This window comes from Diabrotica undecimpunctata, chromosome 8 (assembly GCF_040954645.1).
Source record: "Diabrotica undecimpunctata isolate CICGRU chromosome 8, icDiaUnde3, whole genome shotgun sequence".
Classification (NCBI taxonomy): domain Eukaryota; kingdom Metazoa; phylum Arthropoda; class Insecta; order Coleoptera; family Chrysomelidae; genus Diabrotica; species Diabrotica undecimpunctata.
In genome coordinates this window covers 27,306,790-27,331,653 of record NC_092810.1, presented here as the reverse complement: position 1 = coordinate 27,331,653, position 24,864 = coordinate 27,306,790, and the positions used below count along the sequence as shown (strand labels likewise).

Here is a 24,864-nt window from a genome sequence, read left to right as displayed (position 1 = left end):
TAGATCATTCTATTATAGACTCAAGACAACAATCCAATATATTAAACGTTCGCGCCAGAAGAGGAGCAAATACGAATTCTGATCACTACTGGATCAAAAGTAGTGTAATGGATAGAATTTTAAACGTTTAAAAAGAGAAATAGGTTCTAAACATGAACGATATAATGTAGAAGAACTTAAAAATACAAATAAATATAAAAAATATAAACAAAATATAAATATCAAACTAGAAAACAGACTAAAACTAAAAACATAAATGATAAGTGAGAAGGCTGCAGAAACATTATGATAGAAGCAGCTGAAAAATTACTAGGCATAACAGGTAAACAAAAAAGAACAGGAACGAATTACTGTTTTCACGAAGAATATCAGATTATAATAGAGAGAAAAAACAGAGCATATTTAATGATGCAACAGGGGTACAGAACCCGACAAGCAGAGGAGGAATGTAAATAACTACACAAGGAAGAAAGAAAATCCACCGCAGAAAGAAGAGAAACACTATGAACAAAGAACTTCAAGAACTACAAGATCTAAGTAAGCCAATAGAGACGAGAAAAATTTTACTAGAAACTGAAAAAAGCAAAAAGCTCATAAAGGCTGCTAAATTATACACTAACTTACGATATCACTCGTATGACTCATTTAATTATTTCTTTATTGGAGTATAGCACTAGGGCTTGCCAGGTAACACACTAATTTAAAAATGGAAATATAAATTAGCGGTTGAAAAAGCTTTAACGTTCTATGATAACAACATTACTCGAGAAAGCTCACGTGCTTCCTTCAATTTCCTTGAAAGGATCCATCCGCAACGTTTTTTCGAACCTCGTCCAAAAACTCCGTTTTTGGACGAAAAAATAAATCTCATGTTCTGCTTGTCTAGAAAAATATCTGCGTTTGAATCATTTTATGTTTCGAGTAAATCTTCAGTAAATTAATTGTTTATTTTAAAATAATATTGTTATTATTTTAGCCACCATGAATGAATAAGTCTGATCATAATAACTGGCCGATTGTTATGATTATTCCATGGTCTTGACAAGTTGACACTCTGTAACGCTGATTTTTAATATAGAAATAAGGGCGGACTTAATCATAATCATAATAATCGTAATAGCATCAATGTTATATAGAAATAATTACTGCCAGAGTAATTTTAGGCATTAAAGTTTATTGGAAAAATCAAAACTACAAATAAAAACATAAATTCAGTCAACTGTCTGAAGAATCTCTTAAAGCCGTTTTTTTATTATTTTTTTTTTGGTACGCATTTGTAACAACTTACCCACAAACAACAAAGATTCCTCAGAATTAATGCCTATAAAGACAGGAACAAAGTTAAATTCGCCATTGAGAATGGCCCTGTGCATTGGTCCACTAACAAAAGCTTTATCGTTGAATTCTTCTTCCAAAACTGGAATAGATGGAGTAACTGCCTGAAAAATATGTAAGCGGTTGCTTAAAAATTGAGTTGCGTTGTTTATTGAATATTCTTTAACATTTTTTATTATATAACTAGAATTATTAAACTTCTGACTTAACAGAATAGTATTGCTTCGTCGCTAGCTCCATTGACAATAATAGAAAATCGACATCATTGTGCATCTCTAAACATAGTAATATAGTTAAATATATATTTATGAAATGCTTTTGACAGAAAAAAATAGAATACCCTAGAATAATCAGCAAAATCATTAAAAACATTAAAAACTAAAAGAAGTAAGTTAACTTCAGAAATAGCAAAAAAGTATTGTTACGCCAGCCTTGCTACGCCCCTTATCGAATTTACTATAAAGTCACGTTGAGATGGCAGTGTACGGATATAGGATAACAGCGTTGCCAATTCTACTGCCATTGTAAGTTTTGCTACTTTTGTAAAATAAGCAGGGCCAAACTCACGGTAAACTAAGATATGTTTAGGTAAGCTAAAGTTGTTAATAGAAAATTCGTTAATGAAATAAATGGTAATAATTCCTAAAATGCTTTTATACATAATACCGCAGTTAATAGGGAAAAAAATATGAAAAATATTCTACAGGTTTTTTAATGTTCTAAATGGTAGATAAGGGATAACTGATGATAATTCCTTGAAGAATTACAGCCAATTTTGCTTTGTTTATTTTTTAAAGAAAGATGAAGTTTGGAAAAAATCATTTTTTTGCCTATTTTGTTCCTCGTGCATTTTAGGGAAAAATGTTTCAAATAAATGTTGCAGATCTTAAACAGTTTTTTAATTTTTTAGTTTGTAAATTAAAATACATAAACAAATGACTGAGATAATTGCAAAAAACCCCTAATTGAGGCCCCTAGAACACAAGGGTGTAAGTGCAGTTGCTTATCACTTAGCAACTGATATCTAACAACAGGCACGTAATTTTGGCTTCAAACTTTCTACATTAACAACAATAACACCATCAAAAATTACATGTCATTGAAAACATGCTGAAAACTGAAAAAGTGCTACCTAGGTTTTTAAATTTATATCGAACTTTGAACAAAGATTTTTCAAAACTTTGTTTTTGGCACTTACACCCCTTGTGTTCTAGGGGCCTCAATTGTGCACTAATTTATTAAATGTTCATAACTTTATTTTTTGCATAATGACGTCTAATATAACTACTTGAAATTATGTCGATTAATGAGTTATTTAAGTGTGCTACATTTCAACCAGATCAACTAAATATTTTATTACCTTTACTGAGAAAAGAATACCCCCGAAAAACAATTTTCAATCATCTTCATTTTCATAATCTAGTTCATCTTCAGAGTCATCGTTTAATGAAATTCTAATAGGTTCAATGTCATCTTGAATGTTGTCTACTGTCCAAAAATTATTCTCCAATTTTATAACATGGTTGACGTAATTTTTCCAATGTCCATTGTTCTGTACTTTATCATAACCTTCATAAATCAATGTTTTAACGTCGTTTTGTTTGAAACTTGAATTCTTAGAGGACACGTACCGTTTCACTTCACTCCACACCATTTCTATTGGGTTCAGTTCACAGTGATAAGGCGGAAGTCTTAAGATATGTACATCTACACGGCATTGTTCGTCACTGTGATTCCTGTATTTTTCACCAATACAATCAATTTTGTATTTGTCATAAATATTTTTAAATACATTAGCAGTTTCCAGAAGTTCATTTTTTAAGTAATCTTCTTCAAAATAAATGTCCTTTTCATAGAGCCACTCCTTAATTTGACGTTTCACCCAATATTGTTGGGGAAAATTTAATTTCCTAGAGTGATAAGATGCATTGTCCAAGATAATGACATTCATTTTATTTTTTGGGAGATTCGGTATTAACATCTCTTCAAACCATTTTTCAAATAGATCTCCGTCCATCTCTTCATGGTAATCTTCAGCACCTTTTTTGGCAAGAAAAGTGATGTCAGCACCTTCAACAAATCCGTCTTGTTTTCCTGCATGGACTAAAACAAATCTTGGTCCTTTTCCGGTCGGAGTTTTTAAACCTGTGGTAAGTCCATTTACGAAAGCCTGTCGGCTATTTTTTATTGTTGTATCTTGCCATACTTGCCCATTGGTTATTCCAGTATTAACCCATGATTCGTCCATATAAATGATATTGGCTCCTTCGTTCCTCAGTTTCTTTATTTCCCGGAGATAGTGACGCCTCCAAGCGACTATTTCTTGTTTTTCTATTAATATTGAATTTCTACCTTGTTTGCCATATATAAAACCCATGTCGTGCAATAGTCTTCTCAACGTACTCTTGGAAAAATTCGGAAGATGCTCCATTTGCTTAATTTTTTCTAGTACTACGTCAAAGGTTGGAGGAATATTGTCCATAAAAAAACCGTGCACTACTTGTCTTATTCTAGACCGAGTTGCTTCATCATATCTATTCTCACGACTATTCAAATAACCGGTTCTTTTTTTTCTTATAGGAGTTACGAGCGGACCATTTTTACTTTCACTTCTATATCAAAATATCGTTCGCTCAGAGACTCCAGTCATAGCAGAAACTTCCCGCACTATTGTTGATACACTTTTATCATTATTACTGTTTGATAAATAGTTAAAAACATTTACCACTATTTTTTTGCATTCACTATTTAACAAATTACCGTTTTTGAATTTTATTACACTCGCGGCCATTTTGACACTGACACGACACAAACGTCTGATATCAACTGAAAATTCTTTTAATGACTCTCAAGTATTTACCTGAATTTATAATTGCTGGCATTAGATAATAATTTTGAATTTATAAATAGGTATATTTTTTTAATTCTAAATTATTTTTTAATGTCTGTAACTGTAAATGCAGGTAGAGAAAGTGTGTCATTAAAAGGACATTAAGATCAAAAACTGATTATACAAATAATTATTTCATTTCCACGAATTGTAAACAATTTTGAACAGAAGATATAATTCCGAAAAGACCAGATTTCCGAAATATAACTTTCTATTTTTAAAATACCAACAGAAAAATTATATAATTAAAAAAATGTAGTATTTTTCCGTTTCACATTCATAAATATTTCCGAAATTATAATTCTTTTATAGGAGCCGGCCCATAACGTACGATTGTAGGTACGATTAAAAACTGACAACAATGTAGTTATTTCTGGCATATAGAAAGTACAGGCCTATCTCTGGAACGCTGCCATCTGAATGTGAATTTATCTATAGGTAATCCTCAGAAGGTTTATAGAGATATTCCGACGTCGCGAGATTTCCACTGGAGTCTAGAAGATACAGGTGAACTATATATAAAGGCAATTATAATTCTAATAAATATATTTGTACAGTTAAATAAATAAACGATATAAATTCCTTGTGTCAGGGTAGAATTAAAGTAAGCATTACAGTATATTAGGTAACCTCTCTATCTGTCAGTCAGTGTTGGTATTCAAGGTCAGGTATTCAAATAAATGGTAGCTATTATGTGGCATAGAGTAATTCAGTATGTGCTAATCTTGGACCTACATTAACCAATAATGTAAACATATCGTGAGAACTCGTGTATATAGAATGTTTAGTGAAGGTTTGTATTCAAATATTAATTTGATTTTTAAGACAAGTACTTAGTTCAATTTATAGAAGTTTATATTTATGATAACAATTCAAGTTTTACTGCCTTTAAGGAACATTTGCTGTGGAAAATTTTATTAATGACAGCTTATTGCATCTTTGAAATAATTGTTCCTTGAGATTCACTTTCTGATATTATGAATTTACCAGATATACTGCAAATTGTGAATCAAACAGTTTAGTGGAAACAATACCAAATTCAAACACTCTTTCATAGAAAGGTTAAAAGAGAGGCATGTAGATTTTTTAACCAATGATTTAATTCGAATTATTGGAGATTGTAAAGAAAAATTTACCAGATAAAGTTTTCAAGTATTATATTAAGACATGTTTAATAAATAGGGTTATATATTTGTTTTATTTTAGAAAATAGATATACTGATACTTCAACATGGTCATCGAGACCTCCATATCATTGCCATTACCTCCATTGACATTACCTCCATATTATTGCCAGTTTAACCCAATCGAGAATTTTTGATCTGAGTCAAAAAAATATTATGATGCTAAAATAACTTCTGCAGATACTGTAAAAGGAAAATACTGTAATAAATATTTGGAAAGAAGTATTACAACAGAATTTAAGAGTACTAAAATTCTTAGAGAATAATTATATAATAATTGTGGTTAAATTTAAGTTCAGGTATACCAGAAAAGTGGAAGAAATATGTAAAGCAAGCAGAAAATATACTGGGAGACAGCAAAAATAATTGACGCCAGCTGCATATCCCCTGTAATCATTGATTTTAATTAATCGGACTCTGAATCGGATTGTAAATGTAAAGTGAGGAATGATATTGAAGAAATATCATAAAATATTACTGCTATGAATGTTCTATATGTAATAAACATTTGTAGCATAAAAATTTCCTTATAACTTATATCGTTGTTGAATGTTTAACGTATAAAAATTTATTTGATACGCCACTGGCTAGTATATAATAATACTCAGAAATTTTATTTACCCAGGTTTTTAAGCGAGACATCTAAGAAAATATTAACTGCGTAGATAATATTTGCGTTTTATATAAACAAATTCCTACAATTTTAAAAGCCCAGCACTCTTAAAGTCCATTATCGAATCAAAAGCGTAGGAAGAGTCCCGATTGGCTGGCAATTAGAAGCTGGACGGGGAGATAAAGAGGGGGCTAACAGAGAAACGTCGGAAGGATCGAGAAACAGCAGATTGAGTTCGAAATGGGAAAGATCTTTTTCGGCAGATATTTTCAAAAAAAACCGGCAAAATTTTTGTTTAATTCCATGAGTTAGAAGGAGGTGAATCTAATCTCAAAATGCTTTCGGCAGTCTTTGTTTAGTGAGTTAGTTAATCACCGTTTTGTTGGATGCTGTAGTCAATGGGGATTTGAAAAACAGCGTGTCCATGGTTTTAAGAAGTCCATTTAGTTTTAAGTGAAAATTAACTAGCAGAGTTTTGAAGAATACATTTTATTATCATCCAAGATAACCTAAAACCCAATTCGATGTTTGACCTGAAAAAGATTTGTCCATTTTGTGTCTCCATGGGTCAAACCAGATTATTTGAAGTTTGTGTGGGACAGTGTGTTTATTTTTATACAAAATTCCAAGGTAACAAACTTTCTTAATAACTGATTTTGAGGAATTTATCAGCTAGTGAAGCAAAATAGTTTTTAAGATTTTAGATTTTCGCCCTTAAAATTTTTTAGGAAAGTAAAGCCTTTCTTTCTAACCAGCCTCTTTTTTAAATGGCCTCCATTTTAAATAGTTTAGGAATCTTTTGGTGTATTGTTGCCCAGGAAATCTCTGTACGTATTTTTTATTTCTTTTTTTGTAGTTAGTTTCTCCAGTCTCTCAAATAAAGAAACCTTTATCCACGACCTAGCTCTTCAATCAATAAACGAGTAGGCGTTCACAAACGTTTTTTACTGACCCTATCTCCAGCTGAGTAATTGTTCAGTTCCCCATTTCAACCCCATATAAGCAATTATATATTGATACAACTGTCTCCCAGCAAGGTGGTAAGGATTATATATTGCTACACATTTTCTTTAAATATGCGATTGTTGTATGATCGAACATTAAAAATTATTTTCTTTAAAGTACCTAGACAATCTGTCCAATCGTATATTCCATTATAAAAAAAAATCACTACTGCATAATCCCTTTTAGTTCCCGAAACTTCCAATATATACAACTATACAAATCAGAAAACAGAGCTTTTTATAAATACAATAAACACTATTGATTTGTGTTTATTCCAAATTGCAACTAAAATGTAATGCAATGATATGCGACATTTTTAAAATCCCATATAATGTCAAAATTAATATTGCACTGAAAGAAGGGTTTGGTTTGGACTTTATTAGGGTGTGTTTAAGACTATATCACATCAGTCGTAAACTTTAAGGGCTCACCATACAATGAATAAAGACGTTCACAGAAGATTAACGCATACGAAAACGATGTACACGATACTTGATACTTGAAACCAATAAAAAGAACAAATAAATAAAATATAGAACAGCCGCATAAGTATATTATAAAGGTGAGGTGAATTATATAAAAAGAACAATCAAATAAATTGTTGACCAGACACAGACGTATATAAAAATGATTACAAATTTTAATGAAAATTTAATCATTTTCTTATGTCCGTGAACTAAAAGAAAGTTTGATATGTTGAATTTTGACTTTTTTCTACCCAACGACTATTCCTGATGTCGTTTCTGGAGAGACCGTTCTAATAAATACACAGATAAACATGAATAAATTCTAGTACTTGCCTGCTGATTGAGTATATCTGACACCGACGCTTCTTGTAACAGTTTCAATAAATCACTTGATTTACTAGAAGTAAATGAACTATTTATTCCTTTTCCAAACTCAAATGCCTGCTCACGATTTTTTGATGGAAAGAAAGCCGAACTTAATGGCGAGCCACTTTGTTGGATGATTCCACTATATAAACCTACAAGCAAAAAATTTATATCATAAAAAAATGTATTACTCCAGTCGTCAGAGACGAAACTTTCACCTTTTTAGGTGGGTTACTACCTTCGTAGGGGGGTTAAAATGAAAAATAATCGATTTACTAAGAATCTTTACGCCGTACAAAAAAATTTTTTAATTAAAAAATGTAACTTCGATCATTTTAAACAAAAATGTTAATTAGTACTTTTTGTGTAGAATGAACCGTTCTCTCAAAAATAACGTTTGAAGCGACTGTCGATTTTGAATGTCAGTCACGCACGCGAAATCAATGTTCAATAAAATTTGTATCAGCTCAATGGTAAAAATTCGATATCTTCTGATTCAAGTGTCCTATCGACAAAATCAACATATGTTTTAAAGATAAAGAGTTTAGATTTTGTATGCAATTTTTGTATTTTGCCGCAAATAAACTCAGATATTAGAAAGGTGTTAAATAAATAAACGTGGCGCGATTTTAGCCATTTTTTATGATTATCATTAGATCAATATAATATATTCCTTTCTTTTATTAACCACTATGACAGTTCGATTTCTAGAGCCTAACTTCTAAAACCTTTAGCATGAAATTTTAGTTTTGAGTTTTGGCAACAAATGTGAGGCATTTGAAATATACTTAAAAACGCTGGATTTAAACTTTCACAAACAAACAATCTAAAACGTTTAAAGCTTTTTTTACACTAGTAGGTTTTTTAAAAATATCAAACTTCTACTGTTTTGTATAAAACTTAAGAGGTCGCTGGTTAAATCATATTATAATAATAATGAAGAAAAAATGCAATATGACTGTAAATAAAAGTAGCGAAAATAGCAAATATTCAATTGTGAATAAATTACGAGAATTAACTAGCTTTAACCCATTACTATGGCAAACATTAATATGAAAAAATTACCAAAAATTTGGAAAAGCCATGAAATAACTACCGATACAAAAATGAGACTAGTAAGAAGTCTAGTTTTTCCAGTTTTTACTTATGCATCGGAATGTTAGACCCTTACTGAGAAAGACAAAAAGAACATAGATGTATTTGAGATGTACTGCTGAAGACGAATGCTGAGAATACCATGGGTGACCAGAAGAACAAATGAATCCATACTGGACCAGCTAAACATAAAGAAAAGACTAACAATTATCAGAACAAATAATAAGCTATTTTGGACATGTGCTTCAAAGAAATGGTCTTGAAAAACTTACCATCCAGGGAAAAGTAGAAGGCAAAAGAAATAGAGGTAGATCTCCCACATGATACACGGACCATATTGTTGCTACCATTGGCGCTCCATTGTCAGAATGTGCTAGAATGGCAGAAGATAGAAAAACGTGGAGGAACATTGGGAAATTTAGCTGATAGCTTCATGATATCACGATACCTGCATCAGGTTAACGACTAAGAAGAACTCATTACTGTTCACTGTACAAAGAACATAAACTCACCTTGTGAAATATTGAAGTATTCGTAGTCAGTGAATTAGCGTTGGTACCACGTCGCGACGCCATCCTAGGCGCAAAAAGAAGGGACGTCCCGTACTAACTGTACGCTGTCCTGGTACGAAGTGTTTCGCATTTTTAAGGATAAAAATGTGCACCTACAACTTCTAAAGGGTGGTCAATAGTTCGTGGTGCAAGTGCATCCCATAAATTAACTCTATTGTAGGGCGCTTTGATACTTTCCAAAAATAACAAAAGGAGTCAAATTCTTTGAACTAAGACTAACTGTGTTCAAGAATAGTACAGTAAAAGACAGTAAAAAAATGTAAAATATAAAAATAAATACTACATACTTTCTCAAACATTTACTATAAACTACACCCAAAACCGTCTTTTTAAATGCATTTTCCGTGACGTGTGATCGTTTGTAATGTAAAACATTTAAATTCTGCGCTTTTTATTCGTATGTCAAATACCTCATGTTTGCTGCCACAACTCAAAATTGAAATGTTATGTCATAAGTTTTAAATATTAATTTCTAAAAATGGAAATTTTACTATGGCTGGTCAATGAAAGTGAAAGTTATTTATTTAACACCTTTATAAAAACTGAGTTTATTCTCGGCAAAATACAAAAACTGCATACGAAAGCTCTTTTTGCATTTAAAACGCATCTTGATTTTTGTCGATAGACAACTTGGATTAAAAAAATTGTCGAATTTTTACCGTCGAGCTGATACCAATTCTATTGAACATTGATTTCTCTGGAAGTTACACTTCTATGCACACATTCGCCGTTACAAATTTATTTGGGAGTCAATCTGCACAATCATTACATATGTAATGCTATAGGTAAGACATAGCAGAAAGAGAAACAGAATTAATAACAACTTACTAATAATTAATAAACAACTTTTGACCTGTAATAGGAGTATAGTAAATGAAGGATTGAATCAATATTTTGATGAAAATGTATATTTTTATTTTCATATATGTATGAAAGGAGTTGAATGCAAAAATTTTTTTACATATACTCTGCAGTAAAATTCATTGTTTATTTTGTTATTAATATAATAATACAATACAAATTAAAATGCAATATTCATAAGTATTTAAAAATGACAATAATATACATAAAAAATACCTTACAATACAGTGCAACATAATTTAATATAATAATAGAATACAAATTAAAATGCAATATTTATAAGTATTTAAAAATGACAATAATATACATAACTTTTCTAGTTACGTTCTAGTTCTATATTAATAAAAAAAGTCCTCCCCGACTGGGAATCGAACCCCGGTCTCCCGCGTGACAGGCGGGGATACTGACTACTATACTACCGAGGACATGACACAAATGTATTTCAAAATTGACAGTTCTGTATCATACAGTGATTTATTGAGATTATTATTTTGAAATACAAAAGACTAATTATGAACATTTAATAAATAATACAAAACATATCACATAAATAATAATATTATTAAATATTTTATTATATATATAATATTATATCTATCTATATATATATATATATATATATATATATATATATATATATATATATATATATATATATATCTTTATATAATATATAATATATATATATATATATATATATATATATATATATATATATATATAATATTAAATTATATAAGTATACAAAAGGAACATTTTTATATTCGAGACCGGAAGAGAGAGAAAATATATCTTCTGTCTCCCTCTTACTCATTATTTTACATAGTAATGATTTCACAGATTCACTCCCATACAAATTTTCAACGTGGAGCGCGCGTATAGAAGTATAACTTCAAAAATGAAGCCTTAATACGAATATGTCAAAGACAGAGTATCTTAATATAGGAGATGATGAAGAAGATCCAGAGTTAGAAATTAGAAACAAAAAACCAAAAGAGGCATCGAAAACAGAACGCAGCAGTGAAAAAAAGCGATAAACATACTAAACTCTTTACTATGGTCTAAAGATAATAGACAAGAAACGAAATTGATAATCTGTCGAACCTTGGTAGAGTCTATTATTACTTATGGGGCAGAAGTTTGGTAGATCCCGAGAAAAGATAGAAAAAGAATAGAAGTAGTAGAAATTGATTTTCTAAGGAGAGCGTGTGGTGTATCCAAAAAATATCATATCAGGAATGAAGATATTAGAAGGAGGACAAATAGTGTATAGTCCAGTGTAGACAGAGTTGAAAAGAACTAGTGTATGGTATGGTCACGTGAAGCAAATGAATGAAGATAGATGGCCAAAGAAAGCTTTAAATTACAAACCACAACAAAGAAGAAGAAAAGGAAGGCTTTCAGTTGCCTGTGAAGAAAATGTACAGCCTATAATTAGAGATAGAGCCATCAAAGAAGATGAATGGATGGACAGAAAACGATAGCGTTCGAAATGCGAGAAGCGGCAGAGGCTGTATAGGAACCTAGCATACATATATATATATATATATATATATATATATATATATATATATATATATATATATATATATATATATATTAATGTGATATTAAGAATTTTAATTTTAAAACTTTACAAAATATATATATTAAACATTTATTAAAATTTTTTGATTTATATCACACCTTTCAATTTTGTTATCTCAGGTTTTACTCGTGCTTCAATATCTATACTTTACAGCTGATCGGTTAAGTCCAAAGAATAATGGAATAAAACAACATAATAAGATATGAAAATAAAGTAATAAAATAAACTGATTAAAATACCTCCAAAAATTATTAGCATACAATGTTTATCAAACAAAATTCGTTCTACGTACGTGAACCTTCAATAATGCATGGATAATATAATACAATTATAATCTAAAATACAGCTTATTATTCTACCTAAACCAATCAAATAATATTCAGTGTCCTTGCGAATGCAATTTGGATATAACGATTGTACCAAGAAAAATTTGTATGAATTATCCAATTCTCTCCACAGCTCCGTGTCCCCTCTCAGAACAAATTTGATCTCCTTCGACTATCGACAACTTAGTCACACGTTACTAATATGATATTAAATTTTTTTACCCAAAATTCTCAAATTTATTATATTATGAATGTTTCTCCCGTTGAAACGCTTCCTCTGCCTTGAGTTGTCCAATTCCTTGTTCTATGCAAAATGAACTATCAGTTCTCAGCAGCCTCCTATGTAATTGGCAATATTAAACAAGATATTGCAATTTAGTGTCTTCAATGCTCTCCTTCGAATGCACGTACCTTTCCAATGATGCCAGCCTCTTTTCCTCTCGCCAAACTTAATCTCTCGTTCCGAAATTAACAGCGATACGTAGAATACAAGTAGGAAAAGTTTACTTACAAATTTGTACCAGATCAGCTACCGTCGGACACAATTACTTCACCAACTCACAACTTATTCTTTATCACTTGCTACCCTTGGATACCACCTCGAAAACCAACCATTCACTTTAAGAAACTGGAACTAACTAACTCTCTCATCTCCTCTATCCATCCATCCAATCTCTCATTATACACACCCACATCCACTTTCCAAATTCTCGGCCAATCAGAAATTTGCATACCACTCCCACATAAAATCAGAAATACCTACAAACTTTCCTAATTCATATTATTTCTACAAGGACACTTAATTTCTACTGGGTAATTACATATTCCGAACAATCATTTATTTATTAACTATTTTTATTGTCCTTTTCATGGCGCAAATCCGGCTTACGGAACACTTTATGGCTTATGGGGAAAAACCATCGTTAACTTCTATTTATTGTACCCTCACTATTCACTTGTTATATTTTTACAAAAGATTATTTATGACTAAGATTACCTTTGGTTAATTCCAGGCAGCTCGGAGTATTTTTTATTTTTTACAATCTCTGAAATATTGATTTCATCGTACATTTAATATTTTTACCCTTCAATTTTGAATACCACAACAATATATATATATATATATATATATATATATATATATATATATATATATATATATATAATAGAATAGAATAATTATAAAAAATACAGGGTATTTCATTAAAAAAAACTTCAATTTATTTTGTAGTATGGGTGGGTCAAAAGAACATATTTAGAGCAATAAAAGGATGAAGAATTAGATGGTATGGACACAGAAAAGTAGTGAAAACTACTTAGGGAGCGTTACACCAGAAACTATAAAACCAAACCAAGAATGTAATAATCCCCCACACAAAAAGGATCTTCAAGTGAAAACAGCTTCAGCTTCTATGCTAGTGCCGCCTTCTTTATATTCTAATGTTACTTATTTAGATTAATTGCTTTATTTAAAATCAGTTTTATTCACAAATTTTCTTGAGAATCCATCGGGAATCCAAATATTAGCAAGGTATGCTACTTTTTGAACACACTTTCTAAGTCTTAAGCTATAATATAGAAGGATGTTCATGTATGCTGTAGATAATGATGTACATACCATGAGCCAATCTGCTAAGCAAATGAAATCCGGCAGACATGCTTCCAGCACTTTCACCACCCACTGTAACTTGTTTGGGATCGCCTCCAAAGGCCTTAATGTTATCGTGTACCCATTGAAGAGCAAGAAGTTGATCCTTCAGACCTAAGTTTCCGGGAATATTATCATCGAGGGTTGTCAAAAATCCTGCAATAAAAAATGTAACATGAATTATATTAAAATCCATTCAATGTCTAGTAAAACTAAAATTTAAAATTATTGATCAATATTAATATTTTACATAAGATTTATAAATATGAATAGAAAATAATTAAGTCAAGCAGCGATGATGCAAATTTTAATCAATTTCTTAATGAATGCTCTAATGATGTCAAAAATTATATCAACAGGTTAGTACACTTCAAAAGGAAAAGTTCAAAATGAATCTTGGTGATATAGGCAGCAGTCGTGAATCGCGTATAGTTGCTACCGAGCTCTTGAACTAATGAAAATTTTTTTCAAAACAAGCGAAGAGCCTTTATTAACCTTTTGCTTACATACAATTTTACTGTAGCTATTTTCTTGTGGAATTTTAACATATGTTTAGTTTAAAATGCATTTATTTTGATGTCTCGATTTTCACTTCGACATTTTAAAAACTATTTCTGCAGTGCAAATCGAAATGGCAAAATAAATGTATTTTAAAATAAAATTGATATCAATTCACAATAAAAATAGTAAATAATATCATTTTAAATTAATTACGATAGACACTTCTGCCAAACGAGTTACTAAATGATTCATTAACTTGACTCAATGAATTGATAGAAATTTTTGATACAAAATTACCCTACAATGCCCCCTTAAGTAGTTGTAGTATCGCGAATAATTTGGTTATTAATTTATAATGCCCTAATGCTTACCTAAAGCTCCTAGCCTGTAGTTAATTGTTACAATTAGAATATCATAATCAATCAATAATTTAGGATCGTAATAACTGCCAGCTCCATTGGTGAAACCTCCTCCGTGAATCCAGAAAAATACTGGTAATAGCTCTTGATCAGTAGCATTCTAAAAAATATTCTGGATATATTCTTAATCTACTAAGATTGTAGTTATATTATAACTACATAGAGATTGTAACAAAAACTTTATACAGTGAAAGTACAAAGTGTTACCCTCTCCCCTGTCAACTCGTTTATTTTAAAGATAAAACAAAATAGCCGGAACACATCGTTTTTTTACGACCAATTATATAAAAACAACACAAACTTTGAAAATTATCTCAAATTTAAACATATTTAAGCCAAAGCTAAGCTCTAGCAAAAGCAGCAGCTATGTTGGAAGAATTTTATTAACAAATTAAATAAAAATACCCCAATCTCAAAAATATGGAGCTTCATAAAAAAATATCTAACAACAAAAATTCAACTTTCAAAAAACAAGTTATTTCTGATGAACTAATAAACCAAATTTGTTATATTGTAGCACCTAGCTTTGTACCAAATATCCTTGAAGGATCTAAATTCAATACTGTAAATCTCTCTATGGATACGCATTTCATCATTAACGAACTAAGAGCTACAATTAACAGCTCTAGATGTACTGCACCTGGTCGTGATTTTATTACATATAATATTATTAAAAATCTACCCGAGTTTGCTCTCGAATATATAATAAAAATATACAATTGGTGGGTAAATGGAAAATATAAGAAATCCGTAAAATAGTTTCGAAACACAATTCAGATTTCTTGATAGGCAAGACAGACGTTGATAAAGATGTTAATAGAGACATGGGGAATCTAAAATTTGCATTCCACCACATGTCTCCTCAATTACGAAGAAATCCTTAGCGAATTGGTTTCTTGTACTCATACAGAGTAGATCCGAATAAAATGAAAAAGACAGTCAAGATTTGATTTCACGTACAAAGAGTCTATAAATCTGTTTATACGTATTTTGCCCTAATAGGGCTTATCAGAACAGCTATTCATAGGCTTTCTCAGCGTGAAAAATAAATCTTTTCTGTCTTTAAGAAGCAACAATAAAATGGCTTCGATATGGATGCAATAGCGACATCTGATAATAAATCCGTAAAATAGTTTCGAAATACGTATAAACAGATACATAGACTCTTTGTACGTGAAATCAAATCTTGACTGTCTTTTTCATTTTATTCGGATCTACTCTGTATGAGTACAAAAAACCAATTCGCTAATGATTTCTTCTTAGTTAAGGAGACATGTTAGCAAATTTTAGATTCCCCATGTCTCTATTAACATCTTTATCAACGTCTGTCTTGACTTGCAATTTTTAGAAGGCTCAGATTAAAGAAGAAATCTGAATTGTTTCGAAACTATTTTACGGATTTATTATCAGATGTCGCTATTGCGTCCATATCGAAGCCATTTTATTGTTGCTTCTTAAAGACAGAAAAGATTTATTTTTCATGTTGAGAAAGCCTATGAATATCTGTTCTGATGAGCCCTATTAGGGCGAAATACGTATAAACAGATACATAGACTCTTTGTACGTGAAATCAAATCTTGACTGTCTTTTTCATTTTATACGGAAAATATAAGGTTTGTTCCAACCCGTCCCAAATACCGTTCTTGAATGGTTACGAGTATGCTCAGTAACGAAAAATGTGTTACTGCTCATACTCGTAACCATTCAAAAACGGTAATGTGACGGGTTGGAACAAACCTATTGAACAGTTTAAACAAGTCACCATTTCTTTAATATTAAAACCTAATAAAGATAGAAACTTAGCTTCTTCCTATCTTCCTATATTCTTACTATCGTGTATAACTAAAACGTTTGAAAGAATGATAAAAACAAGGCTAGAGTAGTATCTCGAGTACAATACTCTCTTACCTACTACTCAGTATGGTTTTAGGAGGGGATATGGTACGTTGGATGTAGTAACACATTTAGTTAATGAGATTCAAATAACGTTCTCTTCAAATAAGTATCTTGCCTGTATATTTCTTGATATAAAAGGGGCTTATGACTCTGTTAGCCTAAATGTACTTAAACAAAAAATGTTTGATATTAGTTTGAGTGAAATGACTGCTCTAAATATATTACAATTTTATTTCTCTCGACGAATATAGATCATAGACCATAGAAATGTATCACACGGTCCAAGAGTTGTTTATCATGAGTTGCCTCAGGGATCGGTACTTAGATTAGATTAGATTAAGAGAGGTGGCCTTTCGGCCTATTCCACTGCGACCTTTTCAGATTTATTGTGGTCCTCTAGTCCTAGATAACATTCTCTAGTATGACCCTTTTTATAAAGTCTAGTAGCTTCGAGACTGTACCTTCCATGTAGCTATTTGCCGGTGGATTTTCTTCTCCTAATGCAAAGAACCGCACATTTGCCAGACTGTCACACTGACATAAAATGTGCTCTGCTGTTTCTTCTTCGATGTGACAGAATCTCCACAGGTCATCATCTGATAATCCCATCAGCTTCAAGTGCCTATTCAGCTTACAGTGCCCTGTTAGAAGACCTACTATGACCTTGACTGTTTTCCTGTCTTTGCTTATTAGGTCTGCCGTAAATTTTGGCGAATGTTCTGTAATGAACTCTTTCGCCTGTCTTTGTCCTGGTGAATTCCTCCACCATTTCAGAGATTTGTGAGCTACCTACTTCCTTGTAGCCATTCGTGTTACTGATTTAGCAACTCCGCAGAAGGGTTCCGGTTCAATAAATGGCAATGATGAGCCTTGTTTGGCCATTTTATCTGCTTTTTTATTGCCCTTATGACCCTCGTGCCCCGGTACCCAGGCTACCGTAACCTTGCTACGGTCTCCTAGTTTATTCAGGGAACACACGCAATCCCATACTAGCTTAGAATTGACCTCTACAGAATTGAGTGCCTTAAGCGCTGTCTGACTATCTGTGAAGATGGCAACTGAACAGAACGTTCTTTCCTGCCTTTCTATTTCTTCCACGCAGTGATGGATTGCAGTTATTTCCTGTCACATCCTTAGATAGACTTACCGGGAAATCTATCCCTTGATTTGTCCCTACTATCGTAGTGTACTAAGTAGGATCCGTACTTAGCCCTACATTACTTAACCCTTAACTACTATAAGTCAAAAGTAATTACATAAGTATTACAAATGGGTCTATAAGACCCGTTTTTTTTATATTAAGGAAATAATCAAATTTTTTCGATGACTTTTTTATTTATAAACTAAGATTACAAAATGAAGTATCATAAATGGATTAAACACAAATTGAAGATTCTTTGAATTTTTTGCATGCTTAAACACAACATTCTAAACATTGAGGCATTTTACACTCTGCGCAAACATAGTTCGTTTTTCTGTCTTTCTTGGCTGGACAGAGATGACATCTCTTTTTTTTGCGATTCTCATTGGCTTAAGGAGACTCATATGAACACCTAAAAATTTAGTGCCAAGAATATCTGCCGCAATAACTTGAATCTGTCAGGATACTTAGGAGTTATACATTCTTCTCTTCATGTGTGTAATGTATAAAATTTGAGCTAATTGTTTAAGGAATTTTTTCCTAGGGATAGAATTTCCTTTATTTACAATCTCATACAACACTCTTTGTGATCTTCGAGCTACAAAATAATTGGCACATTATTGATCCAAGGCATCCACACATTTTGTTTTCTCATCAACAATATTGTCATGGTGCATTATAGATATTAGTATTACACTTTTGGCTTTCTTAGGTACATAAGATACCATGGTAACATCAGAAGTGAATCGAAACAAAGAAGTATCAACTGGCCTTTTTCTTTGAGGTAGAAATTCTGGCGGAATTATATTGTATTATAATATAAAAATATAATTATATTATATATTTTTTAATTGTGCCAATGTAAGTAATATCCTTTTTTTAATTCACAAACCATTTCTACTGAAGTGTACCAGTTATCGCCAGTCACATTACGTCTTTTGCCCATGAATTGGTTGAGTCACCCGTAAAACCACTTAGGTAGGATGAGAGAAGGATGATTTTGTAGTTTTCACAAGGAAACTATGTTCCTGTAGCTGGCTGTATATCATGTATTACAAAAAATTTTTGTTAAAATCCTTTATAAGAGGTATATAAAATTAAAAAACCCAAACGGGCTATGTCATGAGGACAAAACGTTTTCGGAATCCATATTCCATCATCAGTGTCTAGGTGTACAACTCAGTTGCTATCATCAAGTCCTCGTAGATACTTCGTCTTAGGACCAGCAATTTCATGTGGAGTCATACGTTGCTATGTTATCATATCCACTGGTAACTTCAACATCCTAATATATAAGACTAAATAATGTAAACCAAATTGTAACCTATAACTTTTAACGGGTTTTTACCCAGATATTTAGTGGCTCAAAACATGTACACCTAGACACTGATGATGGAATATGGATTCCGAAAACGTTTTGTCTTCATCACATAGCCCGTTTGGGTTTTTTAATTTTATATACCTTTTATAAAGGATTTTAACAAAAATATTTTGTAGTTTTGTTTTCGATTTTGCCACTGTATATTTCATGAAATGAGTTTTGGAATCTGCCAAAATTTGTATTTTTAAGCCATATTTAGCTAGCTTATTATCCAGGTGAGTAGTTGTTGGAACAATTTTGTACAACTTGTTAAAATAATATTAATTATTTGGGTCAATTTAGTGTCTCCTTATTCTCTCAGTTCTTGTCGTAGCATCACAAATTGGAGACATATTATAAAGAAAAATCTTGCTAATGTCATTGTACATTGCATTGTACAAATAGATCAAGGTTTGTTCCATCAGTTGCCAACATTAAACGAAAGTCCCCGTGTTCAGATTTAAATATTCCTTGCATGTAGAGCAAACCCATAAACGCTTCCATTTCTGTAATATCAACGGGATGTATAAAAGCAGGACCGAATCAATTTCAGGAATTTTTATTTCGTTTGAATGTCTCGTATTGCTGTTTGATAACTTTAATTCTTTTGTTGGTACGAAGCACTACTTCTTCCAATATATCTAGAGTAATCAGAAACTTCTAAGTATCTATAGTACTGTCAGAAGTATTAGCGCAAATGGCACCTTTTAAACCAAGCAGAACTGTCCTCTTTGAGAGCTTTAGGCTTTTGAAACAAGGCAACAGTATCTTTTTTTAACCTATTCTCTATCCTTCCATTGTTGGATGTAGGTCTCCCCCAGTTCTCTCCATCTTTCCCTATCTTGAGCTGTTCTCTGTCATGTGGGACCTCCTTGTTTCCTGATGTCATCTCTCCACCTCATCTGTGGTCTGCCTCTTGATCTCTTTGCATTGTATGGACGCCACTTCGCGGGTAGAAAAGTACCCACCCGCGGGTAGCGGGTGGGTACTTTTCACGATCCCGGTGGAAACAGACCTACTTCAGGGATTAGCGACCCTGCCCACGCTAGCTCATGATATTCCACCATCCCACACCGTGGAATCTCATGTCCCATAACCTTTATCCTAAACCCTTCATATGTATCCCTCCTAGTCCTCAACCCTGGTGAAGGGCAGCAGCGATCACCAGTACCAACACAAGGCGCAAAAGAAATTATCTTGGACCGGCTTGTTATTGGAATTCCACAGGCATGACTAGGACAGTTTGAATGGCTGTGGTACTGCGGTGTTGAAAGTAACGGGATACCACAACACTATCTTTTCCCCAGGATAACTCATCTCATTATGGCAGAACAAAACAAAACAATGGCCCTCAGTCCCGGGCAGGCCTTAGATGGTCAGAGGGTGCGAAGAATCTCCCGGTGCCAAATAGATGATATCCAACGAATTTCAACATGGAATGTTAATAGTCTTTACGAACCAGGAAAACTACACAACCTTATAAAGGAAATGAATCGACTGAAAATAAATATAATGGGAGTCAGTGAAGTCCGATGGACTGGATCTGGACAGTTTACGAAAGATAAAATTACTATGTATTACTCGTGTAGTGACCCAACAGATAGACATCACCGACATGGAGTGGCTATTGCTCTTGATAGGAAGACCAGTAAATCGGTGACAGATTTTGTTCCAATTTCCGAACGAGTCATGTTGATCAAAATGACAGGCAAACCAGTAAACATAAATGTGACACAAGCATATGCACCAACAGCAGATAAGTCAGAAGAAGAAATAACTAAGTTCTATAAAGATCTGGAAAAAGCAATAAGACTAACAAAGAAAGAGGACATAAACATAATAATGGGCGACTTTAACGCCAAGGTGGGTAAAGGAAGATATGAAGACATAATTGGAGAGTACGGCCTTGGAGTTAGAAATGAAAGAGGCGACCTGCTGTGTGAATTCTGCCAGGAGAACGGTTTTGTCGTCATGAACACATGGTTTCAGCTCCCACCTCGTAAGTTATATACTTGGAAATCACCAGGAGACCGTCCAAATCGAATAATTAGAAACCAAATTGACTACGTTTTAATAAACAGAAGATTTCGTAACGCTATCAAAAGAATCGCAGCATATCCAGGTGCTGATATTGCATCCGATCATAATCCGCTAATAGCAGATGTGTGGTTAAAACTAGCAAAAATTAAGAGAACAAATACAAACACCAGTACGCCTATAAATACAAGAGAACTGATGAGAGACGAAAATCTGAAGAAGAGTTATGCAAATCAAATTAATGAAAGAATGCGAATAATAGAACAAAATGATGATATCGAAGAGATAGTCAATGATATTAAAGGAACGATTCTGGCAGTAAACAGGGAAGTTAAAACACAGATCAGGAAGAGAAAGCATAACGAATGGATGACGGACGAAATTATGGATCTAATGGAAAAGCGAAGGCAACATAAACAACAACGTAATCAAGACAAATACAAACAGATACACAAAGAAATTCGCCAGAAAATTAAGAAAGCAAAAGAACGTTGGATGGTGGAAAGGTGCAACGAAATAGAACAATTGCAGGAAAAAGGAGATAGTTTTGGACTACATAAGAAGATCAAAGAAATATTGAATATACACAAAAGCCACCACAGAACAAGAATACGGAACGACAGAAACGAATACATAGAGTCAGAAGAGGAGATAGCAATGGCGTGGAAAGAATACGCAGAAAGACTTTTTAATGACGAAAGACCAACACAACCAACGCGCAAACTTCCTTCCGAAAACTTATCAGGGCCATCAATAATGCGAAGTGAAATAGAATATGCAGTTAGAACCACAAAGATGCATAAAGCAACAGGTCCAGATGAAATTAATATAGAAGCAATAAAACTACTAGACGAGGAGAATATCGAAATCTTGGTAAAGCTGTTCAATAGAATTTATGATACTGGTTACATTCCGCGAGAATGGCTGCAGTCATCCTTTGTGATGATCCCAAAAACAGCTAATGCTACAAAATGCAATGAACACCGCTTAATCAGTTTAATGAGTCACTTGCTGAAACTCTTCCTTAGGATATTACACTCAAGAATGTATAAGATACTAGAAGAACTTAGCGGGTCAACACAATTCGGTTTTAAGGGAGGACTAGGAACAAGAGAGGCAATTTTATGTTTGAACACTTTAATACAAAACTGTTTAGATCAACGAAAAGATGTCTACCTCACCTTCATCGACTACGAGAAGGCATTTGACAATGTTAAACATGATATCATGATGGAACTACTACATAGGGCCAACATTGACCAGAAGGAGATCAGAATTATTCAGAATCTATACTGGAACCAAATGGCAAAGGTAAGGATTGATCAAGACCAATATACTGATGAATTTGAAATCCGGAAAGGTGTCCGCCAAGGCTGCATACTCTCTCCGATGCTTTTTAATTTATATGTTGAAAATATATTTGCGGAAGCATTAGAAGACACGGAATTAGGCATTAAGGTGAACGGCATACCAATTAGCAACCTACGCTATGCAGACGACACAGTGATTATAACTGATAAATTGGAAGATCAGCAGTTATTACTTGATAGGGTGAATAGCATAGGTAAAAAATATGGCCTCAAAATCAACATTTTGAAAACGAAATATATGGTCATTAGCAGAAACCCTCCAGAAAACCCGATAATATGCATAGGTGACGATCGCATAAAACGCGTGAAAACTTTTAAATACCTTGGCACCACAATCAATGACCAATCGGATCCACAACAAGAGATAAAAACCCGAATACAAATGGCAAGACAAGCTTTTGTGAAATTCAGACCGCTTCTATGTAATCAAAACCTACATTTCGAAATACGCTACAGAATGGTCAAGTGCTACATATGGTCCATCTTGCTTTATGGCATGGAAACGTGGACTTTGAAAAAAACATCTATCAACAAACTTGAAGCATTTGAAATGTGGTCATTAAGAAGAATGATGCGCATACCTTGGGTGGATAGAGTTCGAAACGATGACGTCCTTAAGAGAGCCGGCGTGGAAAGAGAACTCTTTAAATTAATTAAAAAACGCAAGATTGGTTACCTTGGGCACATATTGAGAGGAGCAAAATATGAAATACCTCAGTTAATCCTACAAGGGAAGATCGAAGGTAGGAGAGGAGCCGGCCGCAAACAATTATCCTGGTTAAGAAATATTAAAGAATGGACAGGAATACACAATACAGGCGAGCTGTGTCACGCCGCCAAAAACAGAATTCTAGTAATGAGATAGTCGCCTACGCACTTTGGTGTATGGCATGTTAAGAAGAAGAAGAAGGACGCCACTTTCCGATGGCATTGTTCCATCGTCCGTCTTGGAGACGTTCATGGTATCCAGTCCATTTCCATTTCAGTTTTGCTGCTTGTTCTATCGCGTCTACTGTCTTTGTTCTGGTTCTGATCCACTGGTTACGTTTTCTATCTTTAAGTGATATACTCAACATTTGTCTCTCCATCGCTCTTTGTGCCTTCCTTATCCTATCCAAATTGACCTGTGTAAATGTCCATATCTGTGCTCCTTAGGTGAGCACCGGTATTATACAGGAGTTATATACCTTGCTTCGTAAGTATAGAGGGATTGTTTGATTTTTTAGAACGTAAGAAAGTTTGCCGAACACTGCCCATCCCATTCTTACTCGTCTCGATGTTTCGGCTGTTTGATTTTCTCTGTTAGCTCTGATTGCTTGTCCTAAATAGATATACTCATTTACCTGTTCCACTTTTCTGTTTGTGTTTTTATTGCCTCTTGGTCTTGCGTGTTTGTCATTATTTTTGTTTTGTTGAAGTCAATTTTTAGGCCTTTTTGCAGTGATTTTTCATGAAGTTCATTCAGCATTAATTCTAGTTCTTGTCGTTCCGAGGAGATCAGGAGTATATCATCCGCATATCTAAGGTGATTTAGGTACTTTCCGTTAATACATATTCCTCTGTTTTCCCAATCTGTTGATTTTGTTATATCTTCGAGGGTCAAGGTAAATAGTTTAGGTGAAATTATATCGCCTTGTCGGACTCCTCGTTTAACTTTTATATTATCCGTTATTAATTTGACGTCCAGAATTACGGTCATGGTTGCGTTTTGGTAAATATCATGTATCGATTGTCGGTATCTTGAATCTAAACTACTAAACAGTATCTTTATAATTGCTATAAGTAAGTCTAATACGACGACATAAAGATAAAAAAAGTGTGCGACAGGGATGTATATTGTTCCCATTATTGTTCAATACATATTCAGAGCACATTATGAATCTAGCGCTAACGGACATAGACGAGGGAATACTTATAAACGGAGAACAATTGAACAACATAAGATACGCTGATGATACTGTCATTTTTGCAGACAGTCTTGAAGGTCTACAGACACTTGTCTTCAGGGTGGGAGAAGTAAGTAGCAGGCTTGGGCTTGATTTTAACATCAAGAAAAACCAAATACATGGTTATAAGCAAAAATAGGATACCACCTGATCAATTACTAGTTGATGTTACTAGAGTGGTACTAGAACCAACAACCTATAACACAAATCACCAAGGTTCATTCAGCATTAATTCTAGTTCTTG

General features: G+C 33.0%; 1 protein-coding gene across 1 annotated transcript in view; it reads right to left on the bottom strand.

The window, feature by feature from the left end:
* Nucleotides 1-24,864, bottom strand: part of LOC140447327 (para-nitrobenzyl esterase-like) — a 47,930-nt gene that overhangs the window by 7,404 nt on the left and 15,662 nt on the right. Inside the window, exons 4-7 of the mRNA XM_072539926.1 lie at nucleotides 14,823-14,970; nucleotides 13,921-14,106; nucleotides 7,824-8,012; nucleotides 1,289-1,435 (exon numbers count right to left, since the gene is read on the bottom strand). Of these exons, the coding sequence (XP_072396027.1) occupies nucleotides 1,289-1,435; nucleotides 7,824-8,012; nucleotides 13,921-14,106; nucleotides 14,823-14,970 (670 nt within the window). The remainder of the gene's footprint in view (nucleotides 1-1,288; nucleotides 1,436-7,823; nucleotides 8,013-13,920; nucleotides 14,107-14,822; nucleotides 14,971-24,864) is intronic.